Source organism: Argentina anserina, chromosome 4 (genome assembly GCF_933775445.1).
Source record: "Argentina anserina chromosome 4, drPotAnse1.1, whole genome shotgun sequence".
Taxonomy (NCBI): Eukaryota; Viridiplantae; Streptophyta; class Magnoliopsida; order Rosales; family Rosaceae; genus Argentina; species Argentina anserina.
This window is the reverse complement of record NC_065875.1, coordinates 24,537,174-24,553,422: the sequence shown is the minus strand read 5'-3', so window position 1 is coordinate 24,553,422 and position 16,249 is coordinate 24,537,174. Positions and strand designations below refer to the sequence as shown.

The following is a 16,249-nucleotide window of genomic DNA, read 5'->3' as shown; positions in this document are numbered from 1 at the left end:
TTGTGTTTCGGTTAATAACTTCTTTTATTTATGACTATTATAACAGTCTAGACTTATAATTTATAATTAAATGCTAATAAATCAATCCATTAAAATCTGATTAACTTCACACATAATTAAAACAATTCATCGAATTAGTAGAATCAAGCTAATTCTATAGATTATTAAGAGTCTGTTAAAATCTTTTAAAATCCAAATTAAATACACTTCCGTAGTTACAGTCAGTTGAGTTTTTTTTTACACCTACTCTTAATTTATTAAGAGATTCATACTCAACTACCTTTATATTCATATTCACAAATTAAGAATATTTTATGGTAGTTAGTGACTGTTTAAACATCTCTAATAATCACATATAATATATTATTATCTAAATTGTAATCATGCTCTTCTTATATGAAAACTAGTTTTAACTAGACCCTAAGTAATATCAAGCCTAAAATGTTGGGAATCTTTGAATCTTCGTGTTGTTGTACATTTTTTCTCAATGCTAGTGAAAACACGAAGAAACCTAAAGCTCCAAAGCCTCTAGGAGCTCTAGGTATACCCTCGCCCAACCGACCCAAATAGAATACCAGAGACAAAAGAAGGGGGCGACAGTGAAACTAGATTGCTAGGAGCGAATGGTCACAACTGTAATCAGCTAATTGATTTGCATCGAAATTTACTTCCCGATATACATAGCGAATTAGGATAGAATCAAACTAAGAACATCTCCAATGGAGTAGTCAAATCTTCAAGTCAAATTCAAATTTTGGTATATGATATGACAATGTTATTTTTGACCAACTTCTTCTCCAATCGATCTGTCAAATAGTTATAATATTGAATGGTTCTTATGGGTGAGGAAGAGAGAGACACGAGAGGGGGAGGAAGAGATAATAAGAGAGAAAAACAATAAACAAATAAAATGCATGAATGGTTCAGTGTGTCAAATTTGACATAGAAGCCTTTGATGTCAAATACACGTGTTGCCATGTGCGTTTAACACTTTGGTTGGAGACGCGGTCTCATTGTCAAATAAAGACCGTTGGGCCTACGTGTCAAATATAACAAATGGACTGGAGGTGCTTGAGTTGCTAGATGAAATCATGAAATCTTCATTTGTTCAATTTGTAGAATATATGCAATGTAAAAAATTCATCCGAAAATCCGTTAAATATTTCAAAGCTAAATGCAAATATTGAGCTAAATGAGCTTGACTATTGATTCACAAATGAAGATTAAACTAATTTGTAGAAGTCCTCTGATTTGAAAATGGGCGAAATGAACCTCAACCAATAAACGGTATGTCATTCTCTTCACCACTTACACTGCCCTCTCAGAAAAACCAAGCTCAGTCTCGGCAACGATGAAACCAAGCGAAGAACACGGGCGTCAAAACGCGCCAACAAATATCCTACTAACCTCGATCTCAGCACTAGTGGCTGAAACGACGACGTTCCCTATCGAGATAACAAAGACGAGGCTCTATCTCCACGGAGAGTCATGGTCTCTGGGCTCGACCCGGCCCACCAACGCGTTCCGGGTGGCCTCAGAGATCGTCCGCTGGGAAGGCCCTTTTAGACTGTATAAGGGTCTGTCTCCGGCGATTCTCAGGCACCTGTTTTACATGCCCATACGCATTGTCGGCTATGAGCGGCTCATAAACTCTCTGAAAACCAATGGTGGGTCCCTCTGTAATAACCCGAAAAATTTATATCTAATTTCCAATGAGTTCACGGATATTATTAAGTTGGTCATTGTCCAATTTTATTAGCCGAGAATGAAAACGAAAGGGTTCGAAATATTAATTGTTCGGATACGTTCAATTTGACGAGTCTAAGAGTTGACTTTTGACTCATTGGGATTCTTAGGAAACTTCTTACATGAAAGTCGTAGAGCTCGTCGATACGAATTAGTGGACACGTGGCACGCCTAAATCGGAGTTCGTATGAAGAAGTTACGAATCAAAAGATATTTGGACAATTTTGGAAAATAGTATAAATAGGGGAATTAAAGAGAAAAAGGGGAGAAAAATCAGAAATTCGGATCGGTACTGTTCACGGGTAATGTTCACCCCGAAAAAAAATCCAGAAATTTCTCTCCCGAGCAGCCGACTTTGGGCCGCCAGATCTTCGCCGTCCGGCCACCATAGATCGGCGCACCGGTCACGTTTGATAGGTTGTTGCATCCACTGTCGATTGGTGGTAGCGTCACCCGCCATCTCGCCGCTGTTTAGGAGCGGTGAAGCTCGGAAGTTCTTCCGAAAAAGCATATTTCGCCGAATTTCAACTCGTCGGATCTCCCTCCTCCGGCAACCAATCAGTACGATTATTATTTCATTTTGAAGGTCTCCTTCCATACTACAAACCCTCCAAAAGATTTAACCCCAATCGTTGTGTGCTAGGAGAATCGAAAAAAAGAAATTCTAGGTTTTTAAATTGGAGATTTTCGGTTCTTGTTAAATTGAAGTGTTTAGGCTCAGAATTAGACTTTGTGGTGAACTAGGAATTTGTTAGGAATGTCATTTAGATTGTGGTGGTGAAATTTGGTGATCATTGGTGGCGGTCGGTGAACAGTGACGCCGCATGAATAGTGCTATGAATAGTGTTATGTAACAGTTAAATGTGAACATTTTTTAGTGAACAGTGTTTCGTTAAAACAGTACATTTGAACAGTGCATGCTAAACATCAACTGTGAACAGTGTTTTGGTAACAAAACGTATATGTGAATAGTGATAAGTAAAACATGAACAGTGTTCTGTGAACAATGTTTTATGAACAACATTTAGCTAACTGAAATCGTCACATGATATTTTAAGTATCATTTTCTAAGCATTTATCATGCTATTAGGTGACTGACGAAACGAGTGAGGAAATTACTTTCAGTGTAGTGGAAGTTGCACACAGGAAAGAAGGTGGGTAAAATCTCACATATTTATGAATCTACCATTGCGGAGATTCAAGATTTTGCAGAAATTTTAAGAATGAAATGTGACATGTATATGTTATAGTGGATTATATATATATTGTATAAATGGTAAATAGATACATATATATAGTTTGCTATATAATATACTGTTATGATTTTATAGTGATTATGTCATTTTGATGACGAGATTTATATATTGAGAATGTTATTTGATTTGTACAATAAGAGGTGATGATTATTGTACGTGATTTTAACATGGAGATTGTTAAAATATTGATTTGTCTTCGGACTTGATTTTTTGTACAATATGAGGTGATGATTATTGTACGTGATTTTAACATGGAGATTGTTAAAATGTTGATTTGTCTTCGGACTTGATTTTTTGTACAATATGAGGTGATGATTATTGTATGCGATTTTAACATAGAGATTGTTAAAATGTTGATTTGTCTTCGGACTTGATTTTTTGTACAATATGAGGTGATGATTATTGTACGTGATTTTAACATGGAGATTATTAAAATGTTGATTTGTCTTCGGACTTGATTTTTTGTACAATATGAGGTGATGATTATTGTACGTGATTTTAACATGGAGATTGTTAAAATGTTGATTTTTCTTCGGACGTGTTTATGTCTTCGAACGTGTTTGGCATGTCGGAACCTAGCCTTTGGCCGGGCGAAAGTTACGATACAATTAGAGCTCTAGTCTGTCTGTCGGAGTACTGCACGAGAGGTATTAGATGGGTTATCGACCCATGAGTACTCATGTTTTTGGATGTTGGGTAGCATAAGGTTGCCCAATATCGGCGGTGTACTACGTGAGGGGTAACAGATGTGTACCAGCATTCATTAGTACCCATATTATAAATGTATTTGGGTAACCAGAAGGGTTGCCCAATTTCTCATGAGCACTTTCATTTTCATATTTTGGACAACCAGACGGGCCGTCTATTGACTCATGAGTGCATTTATATTTGATGTTTTTGTGGATTTTCCGTATATATTGATATGCGAGTTTTATTGTTGTTTTTACTCATACGAGCTGTAAAGCTTACCGGGTTTGTGTTTACAATCCCGGTGCACCAATTCGATGGTGTAGTGGATAACTCCGCATGTGTGGATTAGCGGGAATTGACAGACCGCTCTGAGGACTTGAAGATATTTAGTTCCAGCTTGTGTGAAGATTTTGTGTGACTTTCTTGTGAGGTTTTTGTGAGGATTATTCATTCAATTTGTTATAATGTCGAATTATAATTTTGTTTGTAATAATCGGTTTGACTGAGTTGTATTTTAAACTCAGAGACGATCCGCTATGGCATTTAAAATGATTTCGGTTCATTAAGATTGTTTTGTTGTTTCACGACTTTGAAATTTTGAGTTTTTATGCTCGAAATTTTGGAGTCGTTACACCCTCTCTCTCCCCGCTAAAGCCGTGTTCGGTGGACTCTCCGGCGTTGTTGCTCGGGTAACTTTGTTTTCTTTCCTTAAATGTTTTGTGTTTGGATTTTGGGATCCAAAAAACGAAGCATTGTTGTGATTAGTAGGAACTTTAGGATTAAAGATGTAATTTTTTTTATTCCATTGAAAAAATGCAGGCTTTTACAAATTGAGAATTAAAAAGATGAATGCTTGAGCTATGTCTTGTCAAGGCCACTGCTGGAAATAGAGAGTTTTCTATTCAAGAAGGTAATTATGAAAAGGGTGAAGAGAGCAATGTGGCACGTGATGATCAAGACCCCTCAAGGGTGACTGAATTAGCAAGGACTATGTCCCCAGTAGAAGAAGATACAAAAGGCAGAGGTCCTAGTAGAGGGTACTAAAGAAAAACGTCACTGTGTTACGTATAGTGGTCTGTCCTATAACGTTCATCTACTCGGCCTAATACCCTCAATCCTATAGCCTTCTACAGTTCTACATCTTCATACGTGTCTTTATCTCGTTTAGTGATCTAGACTTTTTTTTAAATTCTCTACCAGCTTTCTTTTTTTAGCTCTGTTGGTATAAATACTATCTAGTCCTATGCTCTGACAATCTTCTGAAAAATTATCAATACAAAGGTGTCTTATTCAGTCTCTTTTTCTTCTCTTGATCTTATTATTCAATACAAGTAGCAATTGCTCTGGGGCGATGATACTTAACATGTCTGTGGTTCATTGTGCTAAAGTGATATACCATCTTGTTGATATTATGAGCCTTTTATGGTGCAAGAAACTATATGATGGTTCAGTACTGTTGTGAACTTGTGCATGTTTAATAATGTCAGAAATCAATTTGTTGTTATTGGCTTGCTTGCCTTGATGGGATTTTGCTCTCAATTGTTTTACTTAATTTGTGCCTTACTCAGAATTATAAACAAACAGAAATCACTTAACTTTCATGAAGATTATCCTTGTTTAACTATATGAGGCAACAATGTGCTCTGATTAATAATTTGTTTATATTTCTCCTAACAGTTTGTTGCTATGTTTTGGAGTGGAATTCGTAAGTAATGTGGTATTGTCATTTATAATGCACATTGAATATGTCCGAGTGTCTTGCTGGCGAATTTACCACATGATTATATTGATGCGTTGTGATTGCCGGTCTCAATGATTGATAGTTTGATACGGCCAAGTGCTTGAGGTTTCTTTAAACTAAGTATTTGCTTTGAGAGTAATATTATCCTGTCTGTTTACTGCTAGTAGTACAGTTGGTGGCAAGCCCTGCAGATCTTGTAAAGGTGAGAATGCAAGCAGATGGTCGTTTTGTCAGCCAAGGCTTCCAACCTAGGTACTCGGGGAAATTCTATGGTGCAGCGCTGCATGCGTACAACGCTTTTAATCCACAATTCATACATTTTACGGACCCCACGTGCATTTTAAGACACCCTCTATCCACCGTTGGATTCAGTATGGTATACAGCGCTGCACCATAGACGAATCTTAGGTACTCGGGGTGTTTTGATGCTTTATGCAAGATCACCCAGGCAGAAGGTGTTGGAGGACTATGGAAAGGGGTTTTCCCTTATGTTCAAAGAGCTTTCTTAGTGAACATGGGGAATTATCTTGCTATGATTATGCAAAACGTTTTGTTATCAGTAATCAGTATTTTGAGGATAATATATAGAGTTAATTTCGTCATCGGTACTCAAACTATTGTGATAAGGTCAATGTAGTACTCAAATTTGTAATTTGCTATCAACGAAGGGTTTTAGCCCAATTTTCGTTACGGCTTCGTTATCTCGGTCACGTGTCCCGCACGTGCCACAAAAAAAATGTTAACATCGGTACCCAAACTCTTGTGGCAAGATCAATGTAGTACCAAAACTTTGAGTTGTACCAATGTAATACCCAAACTCATTTTTCTCTATCAACGAGGAGTCTGAAGCCAATTTCAATCTCAACTTCATCTTCTGGGTCACGTGTCATACCTTCTTGTATTTTCTCTTTTTCTTCTCATTCTCCTTCACTCTCACTCATTCCACACTGTATTTCTGAGCTCAGATTTCGAGGTAAAGCAACACTACGGGTTATGTTTCTTCCAAACTCTTCAATCACGATGACGACTTCTCCCAACTCGGCAGCTCCGCCTTGAGCCACAACATCGTCTCCCTCACATCCACCACCTATGACATTCTCTCCCTCCACCTACGACATTCGAGGCATGTAAAGCGGTGCAGTCGGCAGTCGGGAATCTCAGAGTGAAGGTATACGATCGTGACGTGTCGATGGATCAGGGGTTCCAAGGAGAGGAGGATGAGCTCGAAGATAGTGTTGGTGGTGAAGGATGGGCGGTGGAGATGAGAGGAGGTGGAGCTCCTCGATGCCACATTGTGGTGATGAGGTGTCTGGAGCATAATGAGCATGAGTTGGTGTTTTGCCCAATTTGTAAGTTGTTTCTTAATTCTAAATATTTACCGTAAAAGTTTCTTATTTAGGGCCTTAGAACCCACATAAATTTATTTAGGTAAATACTATTTTTATTTTGATCCATAAGACAAAATCGTAACGTAAATTGACCTCAGACCCCTCATTGATAGCGAAAAACGAGTTTGGGTACTACATTGGTACAACTCAGAGTTTGGGTACTACATTGACCTTGTCACAAGAGTTTGGGTACCGCTGTTGAATTTTTTTGTGATCACGTGCAGGACACGTGACCGAGATAACGGACCCGTAATGGAAATTGGGCTCAGACCCTTCGTTGATAGCGAATTACAAGTTTGGGTACTACATTGGTACAATTCATAGTTGTGGTACTACATTGACCTCGCCACAATAGTTTGGGTACCGATGGTGAACTTTTTTCTAATATATATGCCCACACATTATCATCAATCATGTCAGGGCTTTTCAGCTACTGCTTTGAGCTGCCCTGCAGACGTGGTAAAGACAAGGATGATGAATCAGTCGGAAATCAAGGAAGGGAAGGTTCTATACAATAGTTCTTATGATTGTCTTGTGAAGACTGTCAAAGGTGAAGGTCTAAGAGTACTATGGAAAGGGTTCTTATTCGGGGCAATTTAATTTAGACCTAATTTCAAGAAAAAATTTTCGATTAAACTCATTATTTTTTCATTTTAATTTACATCTAAAAGTTGACATGTAAGATTAACAATAAAATATTTATTTTGTCAATATTACAAAAGTTGCCACTGAAATCAAATTTGTAACCTACTTAATTTACTATTAATTAACTTAATCTATTCCATAAACTAAGCTTATAACATTAATATTTATTTTAATCTCAAATTTGTAATTCGTAGCCTTAATGTCATTATTAATTGTGTAAAAGTCATGCAATCTAGATTTGGAAACCAAAGTTAAATGAGATGTTTCTTTTATACATTTATTTTGTGTTTAAAAATCATTCTATCATAGAAATATATTATTTAATTACTCTTACTATATAGATAAGTTATTTAATTCTACCATATATGTATATTATTTAATTAGTCATACTATATATGTAAGTTATTTAATTCTACCATATAAGTATATTATATATTTTTTGAAATGAGGTATATTATTTAATTAGTCTTACTAGGTAAGTTATTTAATTAGTCATATTATATATATAATTTATTTTTGAAAATAAGTTGTTCAAATTTGTAAAAGACTTTTGTCATCTATATATGTATGTTATGTTTTAGTATATTAATTTGGTAAGTTATCTATTTTTATTATATAGGTAAGTTACATATTTATACTATATAGGTAAGTTATCTATTCAAAATGTAACTCTATTCCTTTGAGTTTTTCTCAATACTTTGTCAAATTGATTTAGATACCTAGCATAGTTATGTGATTTATAAGTGTTTTATACTAGATATTTGTTTAAATTATGACAATATATATGCTTAAATATTAGACAAAATAATCTAAAAACAAGATATGTACATTATGATAAAAAACACAAAGTGTAAACATGTTTGTGGAATCCAGGACATGTCTTGTATCATTCAAAACTTTTCCTCAACTATCACTTGGAGAAATGACGAGAAGTACCGTATGCATAGTTGCCATCATCATTTCTTCAAAACATATCTCTCCATCGAATTCTCTCAATTTTTTCTTGTGCGACAATATTAGAAATAATATACCTACTAAAGAGATCAAGAACTACAAACTTTTGTTACAAATGAAATAGTTTTGTAATGAGTTATATATATACGCTCAAGTCACCAAATGAAGATAAATTAATATATGAAGTTGATTGAAATAGAGTCAATAAGATTTAAGTTTAGTTAAAAATTTCAATTTCAAATGAATGGATACTAAGTTTTAGCTTTTTATGACCCAGTTTGGTTAACAGGAAACCATGCTATGGAAAATGAATTCATTTCAGTTTCTACTTCTAGGTGTTATTTGGTTGTCATTTGATATTATAATGGAAATAAAAAAAAAGTGATTTTGACTGGAAATTGACTCCCTCTTAAAGCCTAAAATGAATTACCTACCTAAAGGTGGTATTATATTTTCATTCACATTGATAAAGACTAATTTCCTTTTAAATTGTATTTTATTTCCTTATAAATGAGTTTTAATGAAATCTAAATATTCTATTCTAATGACTTACCAAAATAATTCTAAATTTTAGATTCTGTTATCTATCAAACACCCATATGGAATTAACAAAATCTTTTCAATTTCCATATTAGCCTGAAAAAGAAATATTTTTTTTTCTTTTTCTCACATTCTATTTAAACAAACGGGGTTTATGTGTCTAAAAGACAAATTTAAACTTGGTAAAAATATTAATTACAAATATATAATTTATATAGAAGTTTTAAAATATGAATTTGGTGTAAATTCAATGTGTGGGTTTATCTTAAAAGGAGTCTCATATTTTGTAGTTTTCTCTAATTTTCTCTTCTTTTTCCTACATGGGCACGGCTTGGGCCTTTGAAATTTGTGTTCTGGGTCTCGTATGAGAAGTTTCGACAAATTGCAGGATTTTCTTCCTTCTGCTGATGAACCTTTGATCGGTCGCTGGTTATGGTTTCTAATTGATTGTTTGCCGTGCACATGATTCGATGCCAAGGTCAGTACATGATTTGATTAGAAATGTCGTAGGTTATGGCGTTTATCTGGCATTATGTGAAAATTTGAGGCCTTGTCCTGCTCCTCATATCAGTACACTATCCCGTTTACACCCCACTCGCAGAATAGGAAACATCTGCTCGTTTGTAATAAACTGTCGAAGTTGATTAGATCAATTTGTAATACTCTGATGGTATTGAAGCCGACTAGCCGTAGCTATTATATTTTCGATCAAATTAATATGATGGATCTCAACTGTTTGATTTTGAGAAGAGAAAAGTGAAACATGAATTGTAAATAGTAACCTTCACAACGTTAAACTGTTTTGTTTGAAATGTACATGACATGCACGGTGATTATTTTGTCCTGATCAATTTTCAGGGGAACCCTTCTTCCTTTAAGCACAAAAACTCAACCTCTCATTGTGCCAAAATGGCAGTACTGAAATAAACATAACTTGTCAACTCCCCCAACCAAGCACCGTCATGATAATGATATAAACAGACGTGGAGGAGACAGAACATTAAACAGAGTAAGACATCAGTAATGACAAAATTTACCTTAACATTTTCCCGAGCCATTTCCAAACAACAAAAAAACATTTTCCCGAGCAAGCAAAGGTTCTGCAGGTTTTGCCAGAGGATTCTTTCTCATCATTAGTCTGTGTTCAATCAAGCAAATCAGTCTCATCATTTAAAGGCTTCACACCAACTTCGCGCTGGCCCTCCTGCTTCCTTCATCATTATCCATGAGAACGATATCATTTGCTTCAATGACGACAATTTCATCAATAGTACTCATCAACTAGAATTTGCCTCTAAAGTATCCAAGGGATCAAAACTTTCTCGCAAATCCATGGAAGTTTTTTTTTTGGGTGATAAAATCTATTGAAGTTACCAACAATGGAATTGAATGAAATGAACCTGCTCTTTTCATTCCCTTGTCTTATGGTGTTGCTGCTGTTGCTTATGAGATATAGTAGTCATAAACCAATCAAGGAAATCATCGGTTTTTTTAAGGTGGTGGAGGAGAGCTAAAATTAAGCTGGATTTAAATGGTTTGAGAATGCTTTTATTAATTCATCTGCCGTAAAATTGCTTCCGAACTAACATAGTATATTGGATGGTTAGATTAGATAGATCATAGATGAAGCAACAACATTTTTAATATCCATTATGGCGTATTTATTTAGCTCATTTCATCCACTACATTTCAGTACTGAAAACCTTCCTGTAAGTCTGTAAACTTAACCAAACTCCTTGATCAACATATTTCTAAATGTAATTATCCGAATAAATTAAACCTGTTTCTTATATGAAACTAAGATTGATAGAAACATCAGAAAGAAAATATACAGTATTTGATTCTCAAAATACTTGCATGAAAATACAAATTCAAAATTTTCTGAATTACCCGACTGACACAGTTGGGTTAGATACAAATTCAATACTCATAGTGTGCTATATAATATCCATTGAAAACCCCACCCACTTAAAACGTTATAAATTAAATAATGAGTACAGTAGTACTATACAATCTCATATTGTAAGCTTTCCCGGCCCTTCAAAGGTTTATTATACGAAGAGAGGAAACAAAACACTCCCTCTATAGGCGGCTCATATATACAAGTTTTTGGATAGAATACACAGGCCGTCCCATGACCAAATGAGACTTAAAGACAAACACTAAAATAGGCTATTAAAAAAATAAAAAAATGACTTCTTTTTATTTTACATTTCTTTCAAAGCAATATGTATTTCATGTTACATAGAGAATGAATAAACTACACTACGTAATAGCATTAATAACATATAAGAAGCTTGATATAAAAGATATAGTCACAAAATTTAAAACTCGAAGCCTCAATAGCTTGTATGAATATGAATTTGGAACCGAAAATTGCCGTTTGGATTGAGAGCTTAAAACAATATTCAATTCCCAAATTGGTGAAAGATTGAGGAAATTATTGGGGTTTTTTTCCTTTCTAATCATATATTGAGAAACTAAAAGATTCTAGATAAAAGATAATTTCTTATTTTCGTATATTTATGATTTTTTTCTTTTGTGTTCTAATTTTTTTAAATATATATATATATATATATAATCCATATCCAGAGTGGAGGTTCACTATGAAATTACAAAATAAAGTTCCAATTTTGGCACACTTTTTCGGTCAAATGTTTTCACCATAAGCGATTCAATATTTAGGTATGCTATTCAAGATAATCTCTACAAAATTTCATATAATTTGGACATCGTTAATGTATTGAAATTAGATTAAATCAATGAATAAATTAAAACTATTCAACGTGAACCGTTCGTGTAAATCTCAATTTTGAAAACTTAAACCATTGTCAAATTGGATGAAACTTTGTAGAGATGATCTTGAATAACATACTTAAATATTGAATTGCTTATGGTGAAAAAAATTTGACCGAAAAGTGTGCTAAAATTGAGTCATATATATGTGAGATGTATAGAGAAGAGGACTTCCAATTAATTATGTGGCCTAAGTCTTATTTGCTTGCTCTTAGGCCGGCTCTGAGAATACATGCAATATAACCTACATAACATGTACATGTAAGGGAACCTAGTTTGTTATGATGCAAATGTGTTCGTCTATATATGTGTATGCATGGTTTATTTTTCTTATATGATATGCGCAAGATCAGGATCTTGGATCCTCTAGTATTATATCTTGGATCAGAGAGCCAGGGACCCATATACCTATTGATAATTTGATACGTTGGGCAAGAAATCTGTACCAGTACGGGTACTGTGCCCTAGTTATGGTTGAGCTTTCTCTAGCTCTTTGCACGTACTTAATTTTAGTTGCAGGGTACACACAGTAACCCAGAACTCCAATTGGTCCCTCTAAAATTCCAGTACCACCCAAGTAATATCTCAATCTGTGAATTTTGAACTCATAATTTCATAAAACACGCATTATGCTAAAAATCTCTACAGTTTTTGGTAGACGGAACTACAAAAAAATTATGAACATAGACACATTAATATGTGTGTGTATATATATATCAATATATGTATAACACATATACACATTTATAATGGGATGATTATTCTTCTACCTACCACCTTCCTCACCAAGTCCTGTATATTATATAGTTGGCTTATACAAGTCTTTTAACTGCTCTACGTGTGGTAATTATTATTTATCTATGAATAAACTACACCTATATATGAAACAATTATCTACTTTGCATGTTAGATTAGTCTGAAGCACTATACCTACAGGCCGCCACAATATCCCAGTTTCGTGCTAGGAAGTTGATTTGATAAGAGTTCACCTGGCTTCTCTGTGTACGTCTTCCCCGTCCGCACTGTGCGGGTTTGGCAATTCCGGCGACGCGCAACGACGACGTGGATGGTGTCGGTCGTGCTCGTCCCCTCCAAACGCTCGTGTCTGTGCCGATCGGAGCTGCAGCGCTGGCTCACGACGGTCGTAATTTCAAATTTTCAAGTTTCTGAGTATCGTGCAGAGATTTCGAGATTCCGGTCGCCGTGAACCGGCGCTGCAGCTCCGGCCGGTACAAATATGAGCGCTAGGAGGGGCAGCATGGTCGTCACCATCGGCGCCGTCGTTGCATGTCGTCAAATCACCGAAATTACCGAATCTGCACCGTACAAACGATGCGAATATCTGCAGCTGAGAATTTCTATATATATAAGCTAAGTCAGATAACCTTTGAATACAATTAACACGGGTAGTTCGTACAGGCATGGTAATATATATTGGATAATTTGGGAAGAGTAATATTTTTCTCAACTGCCAAAAAAGGTGAGAAATAAATTTACGTTTAAGAGTTGCTGCTAGTTGGCCGGAGGTATTGAAGTTTCTCTGTTGAAATAGAAAGGAAAGATAGTCATGCATACGCGTGAAATTTATTTCACCACCAGGCACCAGCCCAGAATGTACTCGATCGAGGAGTTACGTCTCATCATCATCGATCATCATCATCATCTAACAATCACTTCATCATAAAAACCATCGTGAATGAACATTTCCGCACTCACCTTCGTTACTCATCGATTGCTTCATGAGTGACGAGATTAATTAGAGTGTATACTTTCTTGAACATTTTATGGGAAAGGTTTCAGAAAATTCTAGTATATATTGATGTATGTTATACATTACATATCTAACGGTTGATATTATTTTGTGAGTATGGTCAGAAAATAATATCTGTTGTTAACCGTCAAATGTAAGATGTATAACATGCATCAGATGTATAGTAGATTAACAAAAAAATTTCACTATGTAGATTAATGCTTTCATGCAAGTGGTGCAATGTACAGTACGTTGTTCAGTTGTGGCACCATGAAAATGGCCACACAACATCGAGTACATGCTGCTTGCGAAGTTGCGAGCATATATATAATCTGGAAAACAGATGCGTGCATGCATGAAGTTGATAACAGCTACTAGGCTACTATTATAATATCTCTAATAGCTCCTCTAAAATCTAAACAATCTCTATTATAGAGGAAAAATATCGATTTTTAGGTCTAATAACTCCTCTAACCATCATCTATAATAGAGAAAGTAAGAAAAGAGAAATAAAATCTCTTAATTTATAGAATTTTCAAAATATGTATAATTTAAAAAATAATTTCTAAACTTTAATTCTTACTAAAAACATTCACTCTCATCCTAAAAAATAACTAAAAAAGAATAATTTATCACTTATTTTTTTCTCTAATTTTAGTATAAATTATGGCTTTATAAGATTTAATTTGATTTTTATTTAATTATATACATTCATATTTAATTTTACACAATAAAATATAGGAGCTATTAGAAATGAGGCCTTTTTTTATAGATATTTAGTGTTTTCATCTTTTAATAAAGAATTTTAAGAAAAAAGGCCAGAGACGCTGGGATATCACATATTCACATAAAGAATATCAATTCTGACAATTACTTCGACTTACTGTAAATAAAATTACAGCAAACGATTGACCTAAATGGTAAACAGCGCCAGCTGCGCCACCAATGATTACTCTACTTACTCTGTTGCTGTAGCAGTGCTTCATAAATTCCGACTGTATTTTGGAAGATTGGTGGTAGATCCTATTCACTACCTTTTATGACACAGTTAATTGAGCTAGTTATAATCCTGACTGACATTGAACATTCTGGAAATTAATGGTGACTCTTGTAGTCCTGTTCACCTAATATTTTTCACGTGTCATCATCGGTAGTATTAGCAGAAAAAATAGTCGACAGAGCACCACAAATGACGATGAGAATGTATATGTGTAATTGTGTATATATCTATCAACACAAAAGTCCAGAAATTAGCTAGATCAGCCATAAATAAATCTAGAGAGAATGGTTTGAGAACCGTAAAAATGGGACCGTATATATTAATTGCATGGGGTGGTAAATTTAAGGCATTCCCAGAGAAATTTTTAAATCATTCACCCCTCCATTTCAACACCATTTATTAACTAATTCAGAAATCGGGAGACACATATAAATTTCATTACCTTATGACTACCTAATGCATATCTTTTCTAATCTTCACAGAAAGTTACAGTGTGATGATCAATATCCGTAGGCACGTAACATATACGTCCATATCTCAAAGCTTTATTCGTTATCGGCCTTCCAAGGCGGGTTTTTATCAAAACCTATAGATCGTTTTGGAAGCCAGAAAAAGAAATGAAAAATAAAAACAATAAACATCCACAATTATCTCCATGGCTATAATATATATACGTACTGAAGGGAAGCTGGTAGCTAGTACACAGTTCACAGAATTAATGTGAGCGTTTTGAGTTTACAAAAGCATTTGGAACAAAGTACGCAACATTTATAATAACCAGGCGAGTTACGACTCAAAACTTATATAGTATAAAACTTTAATCGGACAACAACTCCATTAAAACAGCAGATATATAGATATCTAATGATTCTAATCAGCCAAGCTCCCAAAAATGTTCATTCATGCATGACCAGCTCGCTTATCTGGGAATTTTATTACGTTTCGTGGGAGGTTTTAGTCTCTGCAATAACAAACAAGAAAAACAAACAAAAGAGAGCGAGATATACATATACGTAATTAAACTAAATTGCATTGTTAGCTGGTGTATATCAGTATATGATCGAGATCCTAGATCCGTATATCAGCACGTACAGTTCGCACCTTTAATAATCATTCATCATGTAAATTTTATATCCTTACAGTTATATATACAGACTCATAGTAACAATGCATGTACGATTTTAGTTGGATTCCACAGGCTAAGACTTTAATTGGCAGCTGCTCATTTTATACGTTCATACTCTCATGTACATGTCATTTCATGATAAAATTATGACAGGTTGTTGCCTATCAATCCATTCATCAACTCATCATCTTTTACAGTACCACTGTAAAAAGAATAAAATGGCACTCCAAAATAGTTTTCTTGTTTTTTTCTTGGATCGATTAATCTTATTTATATCTATCTTTCTTTTTGGTCGAAACTTATTTACATCAATCTAATATATACTGGTCCATGTGAAATATTTCATAAAAACTCAATATTATTGTGCTTATGGATCTCATAAATATCGTTAAAACATATAGGAAATCAATTTGGTTGCAACTGAACCTAATGATCTCACAAATGAATGCCAACACTAATCATGATTACTACAAAGCTACCATCAGAATGAAGCAACCCCAAAATATATTTGCAAAGCATTTAGAGCAGTTCAGCCACATTGAACAATGAAGTCCCACGGCCCCAACCTAAATCAACCAGTAGATGGCGACATGGATAGACCTGTCACCAAGGAACTA

General features: G+C 34.7%; 1 protein-coding gene across 1 annotated transcript; it reads left to right on the top strand.

The window, feature by feature from the left end:
- The first annotated feature begins 1,351 nt into the window (after nucleotides 1–1,351).
- LOC126791796 (mitochondrial uncoupling protein 3) lies at nucleotides 1,352–9,376 on the top strand. The gene is given in 8 exon segments (XM_050518279.1): nucleotides 1,352–1,671; nucleotides 4,318–4,381; nucleotides 5,606–5,685; nucleotides 5,842–5,945; nucleotides 5,948–5,999; nucleotides 7,177–7,246; nucleotides 7,248–7,399; nucleotides 9,251–9,376. Coding segments are annotated over 8 exon segments (960 nt in total). The 3' UTR covers nucleotides 9,369–9,376.
- Nucleotides 9,377–16,249: the final 6,873 nt, after the last annotated feature.